The 22,501-nt window shown below is 40.3% G+C and overlaps 1 protein-coding gene across 1 annotated transcript in view; it reads right to left on the minus strand.

Moving 5' to 3' along the window:
• The window catches only part of LOC149187130 (BTB/POZ domain-containing protein At1g67900-like), a 152,272-nt gene that overhangs the window by 80,263 nt on the left and 49,508 nt on the right, over nt 1-22,501 (minus strand). The window contains exon 2 of the mRNA XM_089411292.1: nt 21,082-21,151. Within this exon, the coding sequence (XP_089267418.1) occupies nt 21,082-21,151 (70 nt within the window). The remainder of the gene's footprint in view (nt 1-21,081; nt 21,152-22,501) is intronic.

Consider the following 22,501-nt stretch of genomic DNA (forward strand, 5'->3'; position numbering starts at 1 on the left):
GTCTAACATATGAATTCCGATAGTTGTTAGACACATTACTTGTTTGAATTCTCTAGGGTTTGCTATATGAAAGAACTTGTCATATTGTTGAACGAATATTGAAACCCTAGATGAGCTTAATACTTTGACTTGTTGATGTGATTTAGGGTTTGTAACTAAATCTAGGCAAGAAGTTGAAAATGTTGAAATATAGTCTCTTGTTGATTATGTTTGTAAAATCTAATGCTTCTGTTATTATAAGATTTTGACATGGCTAACTTCATGCTTCTATAGTTTTGGTTGTACTTGCTATCTAAGTTGTGTAGGTACATCATCTTCAAAATAGTGAAGTTGATCATAAGTAAAGTTGATGTGATAAGCATGATATATGAATGACTCTGATAAGAAGGATGGAAGCCATGAAATATTCTCCAATAAAAAGAAGATGATCTCCCTGGGTTAAGAGGGAACCCAAATAGAAGAGATCCCACTGAGATTAAGAGAGAGCCTCAATAGAGGAAATTTCCCTGGTTGAGAGGAAGGGCATAGCATAGTTTTGATTGGAGAATGCACTTTGAAGGATATGTTGTTGCATGTGAAGTAGGAAAGGAAAGTGTATGATTGAGGAATCTTCTGTCAAAGATTCGATTGATAATCCTACTGTGTTGAGAAGCAACATCAGTTGTCTGTAAGACCCCGAAGGTTTGTGTTTGTTTATGAACATGTGAAAGTATATTATTAATTCGGGTTGTGTTTGTACAGGTAAATCTCTTGAAGGTTTTGATAGCATGTTGGTTATCGATCAGTTTGATTGGGAGAGATTTGTTGTCCTTGATCTGTTGGATCAAGGAGTGTTGAGGCTTTGTGAGTGAAGCATTACCTGGAATGACATCTAGTCGACACTTTTTGTTGATGTCTGGGTCCCGAAGTTGAGAAGGTGGTGTTGGTCATAAAGGTCTGACTTCAGATACACAGCTGGATCCCTGGGTTGATGGTTAGTAAGTAAGCTTGATGGTACCTAGAGAGGTTGAAAGCTTGAGTCCATCTTAGTCCCACTTGGATAGATTGCCCTGGTCAAGAATCTAGTTCATGGAATTGCGGTGCCTAAACTACTGAGAGACCAATGGATAGATTGCCCTGGTCAGGAATCTAGTCCATGGCATTGCAGTGCCTAAAATTCTTCATGGTTCATATAGTTGAGATCTTCTTTGTACTTGTATATGATGAATACCTCCCTAGTTAAGAGGGAGTGTTGGAAAATGTAACTAGGTTCGGTCTTCATTAATGTATTTGAGTCATCATGTAATGTACTTGTCAAAAGAATAAAGAAAAGAATTTTTATTGTTATTATTATGACTTATTAAAGCATGGGTTTCATGCTTGGGTCATCATGTTTTAGGTCAAAGTCCCCATTGAGGACTTCTAGGATTTATTCTGAGTTAATAGAGTCATTGTACTTTTAAAGAGACCCTTCTTGGGCTTTTGAATCATGTAAAAAGGTTTAGTATTGAGTCAAAAATGAAATATGTTGCCTCCACACCAAGTCGGCCTTAAGATGATCAAGTCGGCCTCAAGGAGGGTTATTCGACCTCACCTAAAGGCTATAAAAGAAGTAATTCAAATTCATTTGGAGGAGAACATCTCAAGCAAGTTCGATATCTCTTTGGAAGCTGGGAAAAGTGCGAAGTGAAGGAAGAGGGCTAGAGAAGTACGAGTTTGGTCAAGGTGAAAGAAGAAAGGAAAATCGAAAATTTAGTGAATCTCTCTCTCTTTCGTGCCCTAGATTGGAAGATCGAAGTTCTCTTGTTGATGTCGCTGCCAGTTGCTACTGCGAGAACAAGTATAGGTCGAAGATGCTATTGTTGGGTGTTGTTACCTCAAGAAGTTGTATTGGGCCAAGATCGAAGTTCCTAAGTCAAGATCGAAGTCTCCAAAGCAAGGTCGAAGTCACTGAGTCCGAGAAAGTGTTGCATAGTGTTGCTACTACTGCTAGGTCAAATAGGAGCATCTGCAAAGGAAGAGGAAGGCCGACTTGGTGTGGAGGAAAGTTTGTGTCAAGGTCTAGAGTCTTGGATTATCTCAAAAAAAAATATTGAAGGAAGAATTATTGACTAGGTTTTCCCCTAGAGGGGGGTTTTGCCCTGGTTATATGCCTATATCTGGTGTCCATTGATTTATGTGCTATTGCTTTGGTAATTTGCTTGATGAACTAAAAGGAAAGAAAATATAAAGACAATCTAATCAGAAATCAAGAACATCAAAAGTAATTATCAAATATAAGAAAAATTTTATGCCTTCTGATTTTCTAACACAGTGGTTCAAACTTTTGCAACGGAAACTAGTTTACAGGAGATTGATATAACAAAGAGGATAATGAATAAACTTGTTACCAATCCTAATGAGTACGAACACTTTAAGGTTCTTTGATGGATTGACCTTGAGAGACCCCTGGCATTGGGCCCTACAGTTAAAGACCTCTCCAATGAATAAAAAATGAAAGAACATATTGAGGAAAAATGAATTCTAGGATTGACCATCACTACATTAGAAGAATAAAAAACTCTACCTACACAGGGCATCACAACTAGGTTGCATAATCGACCAAGAGCCTTTCATATCATGGGAAAGAAAACAAGAATACTTTTGCAAAACCACAAGGAACTCCTAACAGTGTAAGCCTTCTCAGTAAATTGGAACAAGAAAGAACCATTAGTTAGGATCAGTGTAGCATCACTCGGCAAGCACTCGCAAAGTGGGTCAAGCATGGTTGAGTCAACTACTAAACTAGCAACTTGGCTATACTCGGCCTGCCATACTCGTTGATTTCGGGTAGCATCGGATGTGCTCTAGCCATGAAAATTGGTGGAGAGACTAAAGCACATGAGATCTCCAAGGCCCCAAAATGGTTTGTACAGATTGTACCCGGTTTCGAAGATATTAAAATAATTAATATTTTTAATGGAGTTCCTAAGTCTAAACTTAGGAAAAATAAAATATTAATGGCTATTAATATAAAACTAGGTTAGAAGGTTCCAAAAGTCATGGATCAAGCCAAATCTAATCTTAGCCGTTGGTTAGAGATTTAATCTCGATCATTGAAGGACCAACGAGAAAAGTATAAGAGGAGGCTTGAGGGTCAGTTGGAAGATACACCAGAGTGATCAGTCATTCATTTTGCTATAGCGGGGTTGCTAAGAAAATTTGAATCAGTGATCAGCAGTGGGGGGCAGTGAGTATGAGGCAAAGAGGCAGAGAGAGTACTAAGAAACCAGCGCAGAAGCAGAGAGAGCGAGAGCAACAGCAAGTCCAGGCTACGCGAAGCCCAGCAGAGCCAGCGCAGAGGCCAGAGGGACTGCGTCATCCATGCAGAGGCTACTGGAGTGACGCAGAGGGTCCCAGAGGCTACGCAGTGCCTCAGAGGGCTAACACAAGTCAGCAAGAGACTGACGCAGAGGCCAAAAGGGCTAGCATTGAGCTTCAGTTGTGCCAGAGAGGGTTTCATGGGATAGGTTTTCTGAATACCTGTTTCCAAATATAGAGGTATTGTTGCCGTGTATTTTTCTCTATCGGGTGAGCTGGTTAGGCACTCAATTGTACTCAAAAGCACTGCATAATAATATAACCCTTTGAACAGCTACACCGGTTTTCCCGCATTGGGTTTTTCCGGGGATATTTGTCCAAAAATAACAATGTCACTTGTGTGCTTGTTTCTTTCAGTTGATGATCTGTAGATGTTGTGACTGTATTGTGTTTATTTCGATATTTAAATGTTTTAAATAACTTGTTTAGAATTTACAAGTAGAAGAAATAAACCAGCAGACTACAGATTAATTTTCTAATGGATAGACTTAGAAAATTCAACATGATATCAGAGTGTGGTTGTAGATCACAGGAGAGCTGAAGGCATCAACTGAGCAAAGCATTTGCAACGGAATCAGTTGTCCCGAGTGACAGCGGTTGATCCTTGCAGAAGCGACAAAGGAAGGGTTGATGTAGAGGGACTGCGTCATCAGTCTGGGCCAGAGAGAGGCTAGCGCAGAGGCTGAGGAGGGCAGAGAGAGGGTCATGTAGATCCACGCAGAGGCCAGGAGGGTTGATGCAGTTGGCTGAGGGAGTTGTTTTGCCAGTGTCGGGATTGCGCAAAGCCAAGAGGCTCAATCCTTCAGTTGCTGGGGCGAAGGAAGCTATAGGCAGTTTGCGAGAGCAAAGCTAGTGGGGTACTGTGGTTAGAACAGTACCTAATAGGGCAAGACCAAGGTAGAGGGAGTTGTTACCGAGGCGGATTTCTAGCCAAGGAATCCGGATCAGTGTTGCAGTTGCACAGACAATCGGAGAGGAGCAACTTGACAGTTGGCAGAAGGATTTCCAGGAGGGAAATTGGGACTCAGAGGGAGTCCAGAAGAGAACTTCCAGACGGGAAGTAGAGAGACTCGAAGGAGTCGAACCAAGAACTTCCAAACGGGAAGTAGAGAGACTCAGCAAGAGTCGAACCGAGAACTTCCAGGCGGGAAGTAGAGGGACTCAGCAGGAGTCAAACTGAGAACTTCCAAGCAGGAAGTAGAGAGCCTCGGAGGAGTCGAAAGAAGAGCAGCGAGATGGCCGTGAATGGGCTGAGAGATCAAGACAGGCTAGACGGAGCGTCCAACTTTGTGGTCTGGAAGGCCAGGATCTTGTCCATTCTAAACAAACATCGTATCAAGGGCTTCACCTTGAGAGTGATGGCTATCCCAGTTAACCCGGTAGCTAATGAAAGGTATGAAAGGTAAGGCAATGGCTAAGGCAAAGTGTATCATCCTTGATGGGGTCAAGGATCATGTGGTCCCACATATTGCCGAGAAGGAAACGGCAAAGGAGATGTGGGACACTTTGAAGACATTGTACTAGCATACTTTCGTGCAAAGGAAGATGCTCTTGGAGAATCAGCTAAGGTCATACCAGATGCAGAAGGGAGAGTTGATAGATATCTTCCTCGGTCGGTTGAAGGAGATCCGTGACCAACTGACTTCATTCTAGTATCCGGCCTTCAAGATCCAACAAACCTTCACGATTCGGCATCAGCAAGCCTTTAGGTAAGCATCAATCAATCGATCCCTTCATTTTTTATTTTTATTTTTATTTTTTCCTTTTTTTAATTTGGTAATTGAGTGAGGTTGTTAGAAGCCCCCGCAGGCCTATAACAGTCTTAGTGTGGTTGCGGTTGCGCAGCCATAATGCAGTTGTTCCAAGCCCCCATGGGCCTATCTCAGGGTAGCAAAAGCCTGTTGCAAGTTTACGCAACCCTAAGATAGGCATCTGGGGTGTGTAACCAGTGTTGCAGGAACCGTCCCCCCCCCAAGGATCTAGAGGTAGATCAGCGTCCCGTACAGATCCGCCACCGATCCTTCGGCAGAACTGCGGATCGAAAAATCAGATCCACAGTTCCACCTTTTTTGGTGATTCCTAAAAAATTGGATGTGTGGGGGCCTGATACATGGTTCCTACTGCCTAATCTGCAGATCCGGAAAGGATCGGGTACGGATCTGTGGAGGTTCAGGCATGTATCCAGGCAGATCGCGAGCGGATCCAAGAGAAGGTGGACGGTTCTGTAGGGTTTTTTTGTCTTCTTTATTTTTGAAATTTCGAACTGTTATGTGAGGAACTACACTTTCCAAATACTCCCAAGGTGCCCCTTGATGCTCTCTAGACGCTTCCTAGATGCTCCCTAATGGTAATATTAAATTCTTAAAGTAAAAGTGGCATTCTCCTTTATCTTTAATTTTTTACATTACCATGAAATGACTCTGGATGTTGGAGAGTAGTTCCAACCTCATCAGACTTCATATGGAGAAAATAGAATTTCATATCCCATTCAAAATTCAACAGACTTAATAGTTTTCAAGATCAATGGGATTGTGGCGTTTCATTGGATTATATCATGTATGAGGGCATGTGATTGGCATTTAATCAAGAGCACCAAGCCCTATATGTACCCCAGTGTTGGTGTTATTGATTGTTGAACTCCTTTGTCATGGCCTTAGCAATTATGTACTCTTCACTTAAGTCAAAATCATTGATTAGGCATGCTAAGCTTTCTCTACCATATTATAAGGCTTGGATTAAGCTGTTTGATCAAAATTAGGCAATGTTGACTAAAATCCCTATAGAATTGAAGTAGAGGCAAAGGCTAGACAAGAGAAGAGGAATCTAGATTGTAGATGGTTGATGCTGGAATAATTAATCATTGATGTACAATGGATGCCATATCTATCTTGATTTATGTAAAAATATGCATGTTTTCTTGTCTTCTACAACTAATTTGGTATTTTGGATGTTTTTTTAATATAAACGCAAAAAAATATAAAATATATATATATAGTAGACGCTTCGCTTCTTAGATTTTTGGGATGACGCTTCCGAGACGCTTAGCTTCCTAGATTTTTGGGAAATAACGCTTCCACGCCCCTGCTTCCAAAAAACGTCCCCGCTTCGTGCAATGTTGCCTGTAACAACTGCATTGTGGCTAGGCATCTGTCTGGTTACAGGCCCACGCAAGCCTGTCATAGGACTGCATAAGCTTGTAACAGCCTTCCGTGGCCCTGAGACAAGTTCGCGTGGGCCTATAACAGTAGCTACGAAACACACTACCGTTGTTACAAGCCCCCCTGGGCCTGTCTCAGGGCTGTAGAAGCCCGTAACAAGCCTCGACGATTAAAAAAATGTTAAAATTCGCAACTAGGGCCAAACTCCATGTGGGTCATCTTATTTATGGTAGCTAATATTTTTCTTGAATCCCTCTCATCAAGAGGTGTAGGATTGATCTAAAGATCATCAGATTCTGATAAGTATTTATGAAGATATGAATTTATTTTGATTATGGACAAATTGTCAAGTCGGCCAGCGACTTATGTAGGCTCAGAAGCCCAACAGTCATGTCTATTCAACCTCTACGTTTTAGTATAAATAGAAGAGGACTTGAAGTCATTTGTCACACACTCTTCATGTGATCTCCTCCTCTCCACGTCTTTGGGTTTTGGTGAAGGAGAGACACTAAGAGTATACGCTGGACTAAGAATGATGCCCTAGTTGCAGCAAGAATGATGCCCTAGTTGCAGCAAGAATGATGCCCTAGCCGCAGTAAGGATGGTTCTCTTAACCGCAGTTAATGATGATCTGAGGCAACAAAGGGAGACATCTAACCACAGCTCTAGAGAGGAGACCTAGCTACTGTCATAATGATGTTTAGCCGCAGTCAAAGGGAGAGCTCAAGCCGCAAATTGAAGGGAGATCTATCTGCTGTCTTGAGGAGCTCCAATACGCAGTCTAAAGAAGCCCTAATCCGTTGACTAAAGGAGGCCCTAACTACAGTTGAGAAGAGGCCTAATCCACAACAAGGAGGAGGGCCTAATACGCAGTCAAGGGAGACATCTAACCGCAGCTCTAGAGAGGAGACCTAGCCGCTGTCATAATGAAGTTGTAGCTGCAGATTATGAAGCCATAGCCACATCAAGATGAGGAGAGACCTAGCCGCAACAAGAGGTGACCTAGCTGCAGCAGAAGGAGCCCTATAACATCGTGAAGGAGTCTAGAAAATCGGCGTGGGAATTATGTGATAAAGCCACATTGTTGTAGGTTACAACGTGGTCTATTTCAGGGCTGTTTGGGCATGATAGGGTTGTTCTTGAGCTCGGTTTGCAAGGAAGCTAAGCCGCAATATAAAGAGGTCAGAAAGGACAGTGTATAAATTCGGATTGTTGTAGGTGACAGCATGACAAAAGAAGGATTGTTTAGTTTGGTTCTGCTTGAAGGATTCTGGAAGTATAGCGTAGCTGCTTTGCTAGGCTGCAAGCCATTGCAAGCAGCTAACGCTGATATACCTATGGCAATGTAATGAAGCAACAGAAGTATAGCAGTAGCATGATGTAGCAACAAGGTGTTGCAACATGATGAAGCAACTGAAGTATAGCAGCAGCATGATGTAGCAACAAGGCATTGCAGCATGATGATGTATTGAGTATGTCTTGTATGATTGGGTGAAAACACTGTGACAAGTGCAACTGATAATCAAGTATAGCATAGCAGGGTTTGAGTGCAGATCCACAATGTGTACAACATTAGATGCAGATCCGTGATAAGAACAGCTCAATGAGTGGAGCAGCAAAGTGACAAGAGCATCTATATGAAGTGCAGCGTGGTACAGCACAGCGAGGTGCAACATGTAGACAAGATGCAACGCTATGATAGGTGAAGGAGTCACCTTGGAGAATCAGTTGAAGCAGCATGTCTTCAACTGATCTCATGTAGATATAATAAGTCAAAGTGTTGACTTCCGTTGTAAATGTACTATCTCTATCTCTCTCTATATATTGAATTACTGAAGAAAATAAAAGAAGAATTGATCAAGGGTTTCCCCATATTGGGGTTTGTCCCTGGCTAGCACCATATCTTGTGTCCTCTTGTCTTGGCTTGTCTTCAGCGATTTATGTTTATGTTCTATCTACAGTTTACTTTAATACTGATGTGATTGTTAATCTGGAAAAGATATTGAGCTAACTGTGAAAATTGAAATAAATTGCTCTAAGCATAGAACATACCTAAACTTAACATGGTATGGGAGCTGAGGTGAAGACAATGCCCAAGCAAGAGTGAAAGAGCAATCATCGAAGACAGTTGGGAAAGGACAAAAGGATCAGTGGATTCCTCATCCCTCTTTAAATTCACCAAGGGTGAAGTCGAAGCAGAGAATATTATCAGAATGGCGCAGCGGAATATGGCCTACCTAAAGATCACTTCATTGGAAGACCGGATCTCAGGGTGGACGGAAAGGCCGATAATAAGTTCGGCCATTATGCGAAGGAGTATCCAAATGGCAGAGACACATCTCTTGATGAAGATAACAATCATTCCAGGGACATCTTCAATGATCAAAGGAATGACAGGTAATGCGGTTCATCAAGGAAATGGCTGACTCTTCATAGAAAGCAAGGAACCCAGGTATGAAGAATCAAATGTTGTTTCTGATAAGATAAAGATCTTGTATTGGCCCTCTCCTTCAGATTCTTTGGGAATCTAGCTTATAGATTGTAGTGCTTCAAGGCACTTCATCGAATAGATGGGTACACTCTCTAATTTGGTAGAGATGGAAACAATCGTGGGATTATACTTGACGCCGATGCCACCTATCCCGGAAAGGGTGTAGGAATGGTTAACTCTCAATTGAATGAGGGTAACTCGATTCACTTATAGAATCTCTTTTATGTACCTAATCGCAAGAAGAACCTAGTGTCCATTTCAGCTATGGAAGTCGAAGGTTACAGGGTGGCACTCATCGATGGAAAGGTAGGTGTTTGAAAATAGAATTTTCAAAGATGTTTTTGAGTTCAAGGTTGTATCAAGTTGCAGGAAGTCCACTGGGGACCATGTCCATTGACACATAGCATCAGAGGTCTGTGAGTCAGATGGTGACAAGGATGCCTGAATTCAAAAAGAGCATGAAGGTACATGTCTGAGATGTACCGAAGGAAAATCTTATAAGGGGACCATTCCCCTCATGCAGCAAGTCCACAGGTTTGGAACAACCTGAGGAGTTTGAGATTCATAATCAGGAATCTCATGTATACAGGTGGAAGAAAGCCCTCTATGGCTTGAAGCAAAACACCCCGGGCGTAGTATGAGAGGATTGATAGCTGTCTGATGAAGCTGAGATTCACTAGGAGTGAAACCGATCCAAACCATTACCCGAAGGTTGTGGATGATAGACCTCTCATACTGGCACCTTATGAGGACGACCTATTTCTGACAGGTGCAGACCCTCTCATTTGCAGAAGTAAGAAGGAGTTGGATTCCGGATGTGGAATGATAAACTGCAAGCCTATGAATACCTCGAGGATCTTAACTTTCAGAAGTTATATGGTAGTGATGTCGAACCAGATTTGGGAAATGCCTCTGAGTTTCATTCGCGTTGATGTTCTTGGTGAACTTCCGTCCGGACATATGTTTTGCAGTTAGCATGGTGAGCTCATATTTGGTTGAGCCTCACTGGATTGGTGCCAAGAATCTTTTGAGATATCTTCGGGGCACAATCTCTCATGGATTGAGATACACTGTCGGAAATATGAAACTGCATGATTATTCAAATGTTGACTAAGCAGGCAGTGTGGAGCAGTGTTGATAATATCGGTATCGGGAAAATATCGGCGAGGGTCCAGAAAATATCTTATCGGCAATATCGGCGAAAATATCGGCAAAATATCGACAAATATCAGCAAGCATAAAAAATGCATAATATATTCATTTTTTTCATATTTTTGAACATATAAAGCAATAACAACATGAAATAAACACATTGGCACATAAATATGAAGAAAACACTGATATATATGATGTCAAATAGAAATGATACATCAAAGGCGATACCAATTCCTGCTGATCCCTGATAATTGTCCATTCAAGGACTCAAATGTGGAGAACCAATACAAAATAACATCACATATATAAAAGTATCTCATCATCATGAATTATATGTAGCATAACAAATAAAACTAGCAGCGATCTATCTGAAATCACTGCCCTCTCCCCCTTTTACGGGAAAACATGATGGGCTGTTTGCTAGGCCTGCCCCTAGTAGTAGGAGGCCCTAACCTTGCCTCTGCACCTAATGTCAAATAATGAGTGCTAGGTATGGGGCTATGCTCTCTTATATCTATAGCAGATGCTGTTGATGCTAATGCTCCCGCAGTGTCCTCCTCCTCCTCCTCTGAGTGTTGCTGCTCCTCTGATTCCAAGTCTTCCTCTTGCTGCCCCTGCTCTAATGGATCATCTGCCATTGGCTCTAACCATGAAAGTGACTCCTCCAAGAGGGGCTCCTCAGACTCCACCCTCCACGGAGACAATACATCAATATTGTCTAAGCTAAGTCACATGACAAGAGGACACGAGACATGGAGGACACGTAAATATGAGTATTCAATACAAAACGCAACGACCTGGAAACAAGACACGAGGGACACCTTTTATATATATATATATATATATATATATATATACATATATACCGAAATATAGTTTTTTATCCATATTAAATTGCAGGTTGCAGCTTATCTAATCAAATTAAAATATAATTACTTCTCAAAGTTCATAGTTCACTTTAAAAAAATAAATAGAATCAAAATTTACTATTTAGAAATTAGAATGTGATATGCTTGGTCTTGATTCTTGAATATTCAATGTTCATTGTTCATGTACAACTTACAAGCACATAAGAAAATAACTAAAGTCTAATCCTATTGATTTCCTCTACCCCTCTTGCGAGAAAATGCCACAGCTTTCCCTTTCCCTCTAGATGTAGATGCTGGTGCTGGTGGAGTTTGCTATGCTCTAGAAACTGAAGAACTAGAAGTAGGAGCTATAGGAGGTAGACCACGTCCTCTACTGGTGGCAGGGGTAGCCTGGGCAGGTGGTGTCACCTGGAAACATTATAATCTCCCAATCTTGAAATCCTAAAAAACTGATAAGTCTGCTGCATTTTGAATGAAATCTAAAATTCTACTTTCTCCATATGAAATCCAATGAGGCCGGAACCACTCTCAAACATCCTGAGTCATTTCATGATAATGTTAAAAATTTAAGTAAAAGGATGAAAATGAAGATTAAGGAGAATGTCACTTTTACTTTAAGAATTTAACATTACCATGAATAGCATATCAATACTAGGGCCTAGAACGCTCAAACCCTCCTTGGCAGCGACCACATAGCTCTCCCCTTCCTTCTCTAGCAATCAAAAATGAAAATGATATGAAAAAAAACCAAATTCAGATTTTTATAGGCCATGCGGAAATTTTTTACAGTCATCGGGCGATATTTTCGATCATCGCGCGATATTTTCGGAAATATCGGCGATATTTCGGAAATATCACGATATAAAATATCGCCGAAAATATCGCGATATTTTGTCAGCGATATTTCGGCTCACCGAAAATATCGCGATATTTCTGAATATCGCCGATATTTCGGCGATATTATCAACACTGGTGTGGAGGATCACTAGAGCACTTCTCAGTGCTGGTTCTCTTTGAATTCTGCTTTGAGATCATGGATAAGCAGGAAGCAGAAGTCGGTTGCTATAAGCACCGCCGAGACCGAATACATAGCTACGAGTATGATCTCGTGTGAAGCTGCATGGTTACAGAAGCTCTTAAGTGAGCTGTTTGAACACATGATGAATACCACTGTGATTCTCTGTGACAACCAAAGGTAGGATTCGATTATTGAGGAATCCCATATTCGATGATTGCTCCAGCAAATAGACACAGATACTGCCTTATCTAGGATATGGTAAGTCGATGAGCAAGGAGGCTCCATCGTATTGAGACTGATGTACAGGTCGCAAGACATTTTGACAAAGCCCCTGGGAAAGGTCAAATTCCTGACTTTCCGAGAACAACTTGGTGTCGTTCAGAAACCCTCTTATAAGGGTCAAGTATGATGTATTGAGCTCTAGGAGCTCCAGGGGGGCACCAAGTATTTACTAGAGCAACATACGACCACAAGGCGACTCACCCTCCCCTAGTGGTGCACTATGTGCAGGATGACAGGTTCAACCTTCCCCTGTGATACCCCGTGGCGACTATGGAACAGGATGATTAGTTCTCCTGTGGGCCAGGATGATTCGTTCTCCATGGCGACTGTGGAACAGGATGATTCGTTCTCCTGTAGGCCAGGATGATTAGTTCTCCGTGGCATCCACTGGACAGGATGATTCGTTCTCCTATGGACAGGATGATTAGTTCTCTTGTCGAGGCATCCTACCCATGCAATCTGGGACTCATGGGAAGTACCTCTCATCTGATCAATGAGCAGGGAAATGAGGATAGGGACCATAGTAGTTCCATTGATGGACGCATCGTTGTATCTACCGTACTCCCTATGCTAGGATGACCTCCATTGATTTGGGATCAATGATATTGGTCTGGGACCAGTGAGAGTGGTACACACTCTAAGACTGAATTCGAGTCAGTAGAGGACTGGTCTGGGACCAGTGAAAGTGGTACACACTCTAAGACTGACTTCGGGTCAGTGGAGGATGGTACAATACATCCTCGATCACTTCTTCTTCTTCATAGTTCGAGCAGAGCAGAGTAGAGCAAAGCAGAGCTCAGCAGATCAGTGCAAGGCACTGATGGCAGAGATAGTACAGTCGAACATATGGATCAACGGATGGAGTTCTCCCTAGTTGAGAGGGAGTGTTAAAATTGGCAACTAGGGCCAAACTCCATGTGGGTCATCTTATTTATGGCAGCTAATATTTTTCTTGAATCCCTCTCATCGAGAGGTGTAGGATTGATCTAAAGATCATCCGATTCCGATAAGTATTTATGAAGATATGAATTTATTTTGATTATGGACAAATTGTGAAATCGGCCAACAACTTATGTAGGCTCAGAAGCCCAACAGTCGCGTCTATTCAACCTCTACGTTTTAGTATAAATAGAAGAGGACTTGTGTTAATTTATGGTATGTTCTATGCTTAGAGCAATTTACTTCTCTTTCTTATTATTATTCACAGATTAGCAATCACATGTGCATAAGTAAAGTGCAAATAGAACATTAAACGATCAACAAAAAACAAGCCAAGACAAGAGACACAAGATGTGGCAGCTAGCCAGGGACAAACCCCAATATGGGGAAACCCTTTGATCAAATCTTCTTTTATCTTCAATAATTTAGCAGAGATAAATAGTACAAAAAATCTGATTTATGTCAGCAGTAGCAAACCCTAGATCAGCAGCATCAGCGTTAGCAGCTTCATCATCAAAACTAGGGCAGTTGATATCTTGCAAACCGACCGTCGGATCGGCTTGATTCCACCACAAAAAATGCGGCCTTCAGAGGAGGTCCAGATGGACCTAAAGTGCAATTCTGAGGAGGGAGTCCTCTAGTCAACGCTAGTCAAACTTTGTTTCTGCAGTTGCAGCACTAAATTCTCCGTCCTTCCTTCCACCTGTGTGAGAGAGTGTCACCTACTGCGCAGGAGAGAAGAGACTCTTTTCTGCGCTGGAGAGAGAGAGAGATGTGATGAGTTGAGTGAGTCCAAATGAGGAAAAGTCCTCCTGTATTTATACACATCTGAAGATAATTGAATAGGTACGACTGTTAGGCTTCTGAGCCTACATGAGCTGTTGGTAGGCTTGATAATTATTCCATAATCAAAATAAATTCATCTCCCTAAATACTTATCAGAATCGAAGGATCTTTAGATCAATCCTACACCTCTCGACGAGAGGGGTCTAATGAAAATATTATCAGCCATGAATAAGATGACCCACAAGGATTTTGTCCCTAGTTGCCAATTTTAACACTCCCTCTCAACTAGGGAGAACTCCATCTGCAATCTGTATGTCAGTCGCTACTATTCATCCATCAAATGCACTGCCCTGTACAGCTTGACCCTTGCCCTGCTCTGCTCTATCTTGTTCTGTTCTTTTAGAATAGCCTTCTTGAATGGTTGTCCTCTTCCTTGATTACTAGCACTCCTTTTACCTTTGCTATTGAATTTGCCAATTCCTTTGATTGCCATGAGATGGATTTTGATCATCGTCCCGGTGTGAGTCCTTTCGCTCGGGCTTTGTCTTCACCTCAACTCTAATACCATGTTAATTTATGGTATGTTCTATGCTTAGAGCAATTTACTTCTCTTTCTTATTATTATTCACAGATTAGCAATCACATGTGCATAAGTAAAGTGCAGATAGAACATTAAACGATCAACTAAAAACAAGCCAAGACAAGAGACACAAGATGTGGCGGCTAGCCAGGGACAAACCCCAATATGGGAAAACCCTTTGATCAAATCTTCTTTTATCTTCAATAATTCAGCAGAGAGAAATAGTACAAAAAATCTGATTTATATCAACAGTAGCAAACCCTAGATCAGCAGCATCAGCATTAGCGGCTTCATCATCAAAACTAGGGTAGTCAATATCTTGCAAACCGACTGTCGGATCGGCTTGATTCCACCACCAAAAAATGCGGCCTTCAAAGGAGGTCCAGATGGACCTACAATGCAGTTCTGAGGAGGGAGTCTTCTGGTCAACGCTCGTCAAAATTTGTTTCTGCAGTTGCAGCACTAAATTCTGCGTCCTTCCTTCCACCTGTGTGAGATAGAGTCACCTACTACGCAGGAGAGGAGAGACTCTTTTCTGCACTGGAGAGAGAGAGAGGTGTGATGAGTTGAGTGAGTCCAAATGAGGAAAAGTCCTCCTTATACACATCTAATGATAATTGAATAGGTGCGACTGTTTGGCTTCTAAGCCTACATGAGTTGTTGGTAGGCTTGATAATTATTCCATAATCAAAATAAATCCATATCTCCATAAATACTTATCGGAATCGGATGATCTTTAGATCAATCCTACACCTCTCGACGAGAAGAGTCTAATGAAAATATATCAGCCATGAATAAGATGACCCACATGGAGTTTGGCCCTAGTTACCAATTTTAACAACTTGAAGTCATTTGTCACACACTCTTCATGTGATCTCCTCCTCTCCACATCTTTGGGTTTTGGTGAATGAGAGACACAAAGAGTATATGCTAGACTAAGTAAGAATGATGCCCTAGCCGCAGTGAGAATGATGCCCTACCTACAGTAAGGATGATGCCCTAGCCGCAGTAAGGATGGTGCTCTTGACCGCAGTTAATGATGATCTGAGGCAGCAAAGGGAGACATCTAACCGCAGCTCTAGAGAGGAGACCTAGTTGTTGTCATAATGATGCCTAGCCGCAGTCAAAGGGAGAGCTCAAGCCGCAAATTGAAGGGAGATCTATCTGCTGTCTCGAGGAGCTCCAATACGTAGTCTAAAGAAGCCCTAATCCGTTGACTAAAGGAGGCCCTAACTGCAGTTGAGAAGAGGCCTAATCCACAGCAAGGAGGAGGGCCTAATACGCAGTCAAGGGAGACATCTAACCACAGCTCTACAGAGGAGACCTAGCCACTATCATAATGAAGTCGTAGCTGCAGATTATGAAGCCATAGCCGCATCAAGATGAGGAGAGACCTAGCCGCAACAAGAGGTGACCTAGCTGCAGCAGAAGGAGTCCTATAACATCGTGAAGGAGTCTAGAAAATCAGCGTAGGAATTATGTGATAAAGCCACATCGTTGTAGGTTACAACGTGGTCTATTTCAGGGCTATTTGGGCATGATAGGGTTGTTCTTGAGCTCGGTTTGCAAGGAAGCTAAGCCGCAATATAAAGAGGTCAGAAAGGGCAGTGTATAAATTCGGATTGCTGTAGGTGACAACATGACAAAAGAAGGATTGTTTAGTTTGGGTCTACTTGAAGGATTCTGGAACTATAGCCTCGCTGCTTTGCTAGGCTGCAAGCCATAGCAAGTAGCTAAGGCTGATATACATATGGCAGTACAATGAAGCAACAGAAGTATAGTAGCAGCACGATGTAGCAACAAGGTGTTGCAGCATGATGAAGCAACTGAAGTATAGCAGCAGCATGATGTAGCAACAAGGCATTGTAGCATGATGATGTATTGAGTATTTTTTGTATGATTGGGTGAAAACACTGTGACAAGTGCAACTGATAATCAAGTATAGCATAGCAGACTTTGAGTGCAGATCCACAATGTGTACAACATTAGATGTAGATCCGTGATAAGAACAGCTCAATGAGTGGAGCAACAAAGTGACAAGAGCATCGATATGAAGTGCAACATGGTGCAGCACAGCAAGGTGCAGCATGTAGACAAGATGCAACGCTATGATAGGTTAAGGAGTCATCTTGGAGAACCAGTTGAAGCAGCATGTCTTCAACTGATCTCATGTAGATATAGTAAGTCAAAGTGTTGACTTCCGTTGTAAATGTACTATCTCTATCTCTCTCTATCTGCTGAATTATTGAAGAACATAAAAGAAGAATTGATCAAGGGCTTCCCCACATTGGGGTTTGTCCCTAGCTAGCGCCACATCTTGTGTTCTCTTGTCTTGGCTTGTCTTCTGCGATTTATGTTTATGTTCTATCTACAGTTACTTTAATACTGATGTGATTGCTAATCTGGAAAAGATATTGAACTAACTGTGAAAATTGAAATAAATTGCTCTAAGCATAGAACATAACTAAACTTAACAAAAAAATATATATTTTTTTATATAATTTTTCTTTCTGAAATCAAATTGTCATCCAGAATCCTGATCCATAAATTCCATGGCTCCTAACTCCAAGTCTAGAAGGCCTCTTGATGAAGCTTGGGAATATGGTACATGTTAAATTCCTAGTTTTAATGCGAGAGTCAAATGCAATTTTTGTCCCACTGTGGTGTCCGAGGGCATAAACAAATTGAAATACCACCTAGCTAGAATAGTGGGTAAAGATGCGACAATTTGTGATCATTGCCCTAGAAGTCACAACCAAAATGCAAGCTAATTTGGATGTCATTCAAAAACATAATTTTAAGAGATCAAGAATGAAGCATAAAGTTGTAGCAATGGGTGGATCTTAGACACAAGGTCAACATGTTCCTATAGGTTCTTCCTCATCAAATGTTGTAGGAAATGCATCTCATATAACCTTTCTTTTCTTCCTTCTTCGCACTGGTTTGAGATCTTCGCCAAGCTTGGAAAATTTTAATGAAAAAAAGGAGGCAGATATGGTAGTGACGAGGTTTTGGTATCATGATAGCCTCCCATTTAATTATGCAAAGTCGCCTTTCTTTCAGCACATGGTAGATGCAATTGCATGTGTTGGCCCTAGCTACAAATCACCTTCTTATAATTCACTTAGGGAGAAAGACCTTAATGAGGAGCCTGAATGTGTCAAGGCACAACTGGACAACATTAAAAACTCATGGAAGACCACTGGGTGCATAATTGTGTTAGATGGGTGGACAAATTAGAGGGCTAGAAGAATCATCAACTTTATTGTTGATTGCTTTAGAGGAACCATGTAAAGGATGCAAATCTTGATGCATCTTCACATGTAAAGGATGCAAATCTGATTTTTTCAATGTTGTCAGAGGTTGTGGAGGAAGTTGGGGTAAAAAATGTTGTCCAAGTAATCACGGACAATGTTGCAAATTATGTGGCAGCTGGAAGAATGCTAACCAAAAAATATCCTACCATTTTTTGGAGCCCATGTGCTACCCATTGCATAGACCTGATTTTGGAGGACATTGGGAAGTTGTTGTGGGTGCAAGATGTTGTTGTAGAGTGTAAACAAATAACGAAGTACATTTATAACCATGCTTGGGTGTTGAGTCCTATGAGAGAATTCACAGAGGGTGAGCTCAGTCAACCCGCTATCACATCGTTTGCAATAATTTCCTCTCCCTCCAAAGCCTTTTGAATGAGTACCAAGCTTTGAGGCAGATGTTTCGTATTCAACAATCATTATTTTGGAAATATTGCACAAAACCATATGCCATTGTTGTGAAGGTGTCTTTCTTAAAAGAGGACTTGTGAGAGAAAGTCCCTGAGATTAGTGGCTTAATCGAGCCCCTTGTGAAAGTCTTGAAGATCATGGATGTAGACAAACCTCCAATGGGCTACATTTATGAGGGCATGGACAGGGCTAAAGAGGCCATCAAGGCATTTTACAGGGGAGATTCATCTAAATATCTTCCTATATGAGAAATTATTGATTCCAAGTGGGACAAGCAGCTACATTCATTGTTGCATGCAACAAGAGCATATCTAAATCCAAGCATATTCTATAATGAGGGGTCTAATATTAAAAAAGATCCCAAGTTGATGAGAGGTGTCATAATATGCATTGGGAGGATGTTGTCGAGGCAAGAAATTCAAGACAAAATCAATTTGCAACATGACATGTACAAGGAAGAATCTAGCATGTTTGGATTTAGCTCAACCATACGGCTCAAGGACAAGAAAATGCCATGTAAGATTCAATTTTTAAATTTTATAAATTCTTCAAGTTTGGCATTGCAATTTGAAACACTCTCAACTTTTTAGTTGTTTTTTATGGTCGATTGGTGGATAGATAGTGGCATTGGAATTGTAAGAGTTCTAAGCCAGCCTTGCAGTGCTTCAAGATGTTAGTGCAATTGGTCAATATTTGAGCACAACCATAGCAAAAACCATAATAGGTTGGATCATGAACAGTTGTAAAAGCTAGTCTACATTTATTACAACCTTAGGTTGCTCACTAAACAAATGCCTCCAAAGGATTTAGATCCAATTGTATTGGATGACATTGATCTAGAGTCTAAATGGGTTGTGGAGGAGTTGCCTACTGATGATTTTAGTTGGCTTGATAAGGATACACAGGATCCCTCTGGTCTGCGATTTTGTTAAATGGAAACTCCAAACACACCTACCTCACAATTGTTGTTTAAACCCATTGATGTTAGCACTAGCTCCTCGAAGGCTTATTTTAGGCATCCTCATCTTGATGCATGAGATGTGACATTGCACATGGAGACATTGTCTATTTTTGGTTTTCTAATTATGTTATGATCCATGGAGAACTTGCAAGTTGCTACCATATGTGATTTTGTTTAAAGAATCATTTTTCAGTTTTCTTTTAAAAATTTTGCATACAAATCTCAATTATGTTATGTTATATGATCATATTTTATGAAATGATGTTATGAATTCTTGTCTAAACCATGTTTTTATAATTTGTACGTGTTGGAAATGCCATTAATTTATCTTTTATGCAAAAAAATGAGATTTTTTTTAGTTTTTTTTGCTATTAGCCTAGTCTTTCCCGAGTTTGTTCCATAGTTTTCCCGAGTCGACGATTGATATGCCAGCTATTGCCAAGTATGAGTCGTGCAACATTAGTTAGGATGTAGGTATAAACACAATGCACCCATGTGGATCCCTAAACTCCTCCACCTAGCTACACAAATTGTTTCTACCATAATATGGCCAACAAAAAAGCCTAAGAGGGTTTCCTCACTTAAAATATTACAAACATTACCAAAATTACTTTGTGATAAACCTTAGGTAGGAATTTTTGGGGTGCCTTGGCAAGTACCATCACGACAACCCTTAAAGCCCTTGGTAATATACAAGATTACAAGATCATTTTTAGGCGATGGGATTGCAATGTTAGGTTTCCCTAGTGCATTATGATGGAAGTTGCAACCTATTAAAACCAACAAGGTGGACAATCGATAAAAAAACACTGGAGTTAAAACAAGAAAAGGGCATCAAATCAAATTGCTTACACCTTATCCCAACCCTACATTCCAAGTCAACTTTGACTCTTGCAAAGGTACAAGGTTGCATTAAAATTGAATTCAGTATGCAACCAAAGCTGATGCAATGAATGCATTCAAAGCATTTATGTTGAAACCCCTAGACACAATAGCATCTAAGAGGTACCCATAGCCAAAAATACTAAATACACACCATGCACTGACAAGTGTAAACTCGGATCCTTTGACTCGCTATACCATTCTTGTGATCACTTTTGTATATAGTGCAATGTCATACCCTAACATTACTTGCAAAGCTTTGGTCATATCCAAAATACAAGTGTCATTTTATAATCTTATTATGAAAATATGACATTACTCAAATATGTTATTATCTTGTGGGCATTGTTTTGTAATTCTGACTGTATATAATATTTTTACATGAGTCCCCTACTTAATAACTTTGGTTTCAGTTCTTCATTCTGTTTCATTAGAGTGATATAATGTCAACAGCCCTTGGATTTTGGAGATTAGCCTTAGCTCCTCCCCATCAAACACAATCTAGTGGATACGTATTTTTGATATTAAGAAATAATTTCATTTAGAGATGTCAGAAATTTCACCTTGTTGCACGGAAACCGATTTAAAACATTGTTTATGATCTTTTAGCTAAATAGGAATGCTCAACTTCAAGAAAACATTGCAATTGATGCTCATTGTACATATTATATCTAGCAGGTATCAACAACCACATGCTTGGACTGGAATGCATCATTATCCAAAATATGGAAAAGAAACATCCTAGCACAGCAACCTCTTTCCACACACAAATATTGGTATCTTTATTATTATGCAACCATGAAATGAACTAAAAATCCAGAACTAGAATCAAAAGGAGAATTGAAGTCCAAGCATACAAAATATTTTACTTTAAAGTAATGGCTAGAAAGATATACCTTGTGCAACAAAAACGTTATCTGATTGACTTCAATTACTATATCAGTTGATACTTCCGAAGCAACAGACCTATTTCAAGGAAGAAATAAAAAAAAGTGAGTTTTAAGTGATCACCACCAAATACAAGCATTGCCTTCACTTGTGCAGTGAAAAAAACTCATATCATTTATATTTACTAGGACATTCTTGTCATCACAAGTTACAACTAAATATGCACCATGTTAAACAATTATGCTCATTAGAAAACAATTATCTCTTACCAACACATTGATTGCCTTGTTTGGAAATTAAGGTTGCTGGTTGTTTCATTCAATTGAAGAAGCAACACGATAGACTTTTTATGAACTTACGAAACAAGAATGTTTGATAAGGGGCACTCAAATTACCCTGTATCCAACAGAATCCAGAGGATGAAGAATTGCTGAAATGTCAGTTTGTATTGCTCAAATTGCACGTTTGAGAATCTGGGTAGATTCAGATGCCCGGGAATTAGTCCAAGATTACAGTTTGCAATTGCTGAAATTGCAGTTTTGCATCAAACTGAAAATTCTGACTGGATGATCGGAGAGAAACCAGCTAAATACGAGGGAGATATGATGGCCCCATATCCCACAGTCGAAACAAGCACACTGGACTCCCAAGTCCAAGAATTTCTCTTTGAAACTTAGAAGAACTTAAATCTAGCCATTGGTGATCACAGAATAATGAGGGGTTTCTCTGCAATTCAAAGCAACCTGTGAAAGGTTCTTGCCAAACTATGACTTAAAACTTCTACTTTATTAGAAAATAAGTTAACAAAATTACACGTCATAATACAGAGGCATTAATGAATAATAAGCTCCATGTCAGCGAAATTTTGGTTTGCAATGGCTCAGCAATTGGAAATTTGGCAGCCTTTTAGTTGCTGATGGGTCATAATGGTGAAAAGTAAATTGTAATTTTTTATTTTTGGTAGATGGACTATCTAATAAGAGGGACTGGTTGATCTTAGCCAAAGAAATCTATCTAGCTTCTCAAGTGATAAAAGTAACAAAGGAGCTATTATACATCTATGAAATTTCTTAAATGGGATTCCTCTATCAATCTATAAACTGGACCATTCCGACCACATATTCAAAAGCCTAAAATTGCAATATGTAGTTCCATCAAAAGAATATCATAAGATAAACCTTCAGCATGTTTAGAATACAAAAGAATCACAAAGAGAAATCCATTTCATTATCTTGTCACTATTCTCTTCTGAGCATATATCCTATGCAAAAATTAAATCATTCTGTCATATTTCTATTCAAGTATTGTTATTAAGCCCAAAGATTTGACCGCTTATTTTTTCAAACTGAAAAATTGTATTGCATTTATGACATGTAGCTCAAATTTTCAAGAAAGAACTGAAATGCATTATTGAAACCACTGTAAAAA

This window comes from Pinus tabuliformis, chromosome 3_1 (assembly GCF_031772625.1).
Source record: "Pinus tabuliformis cultivar Carrire ecotype Pingquan chromosome 3_1, CPIR1, whole genome shotgun sequence".
NCBI classification, from domain to species: Eukaryota; Viridiplantae; Streptophyta; class Pinopsida; order Pinales; family Pinaceae; genus Pinus; species Pinus tabuliformis.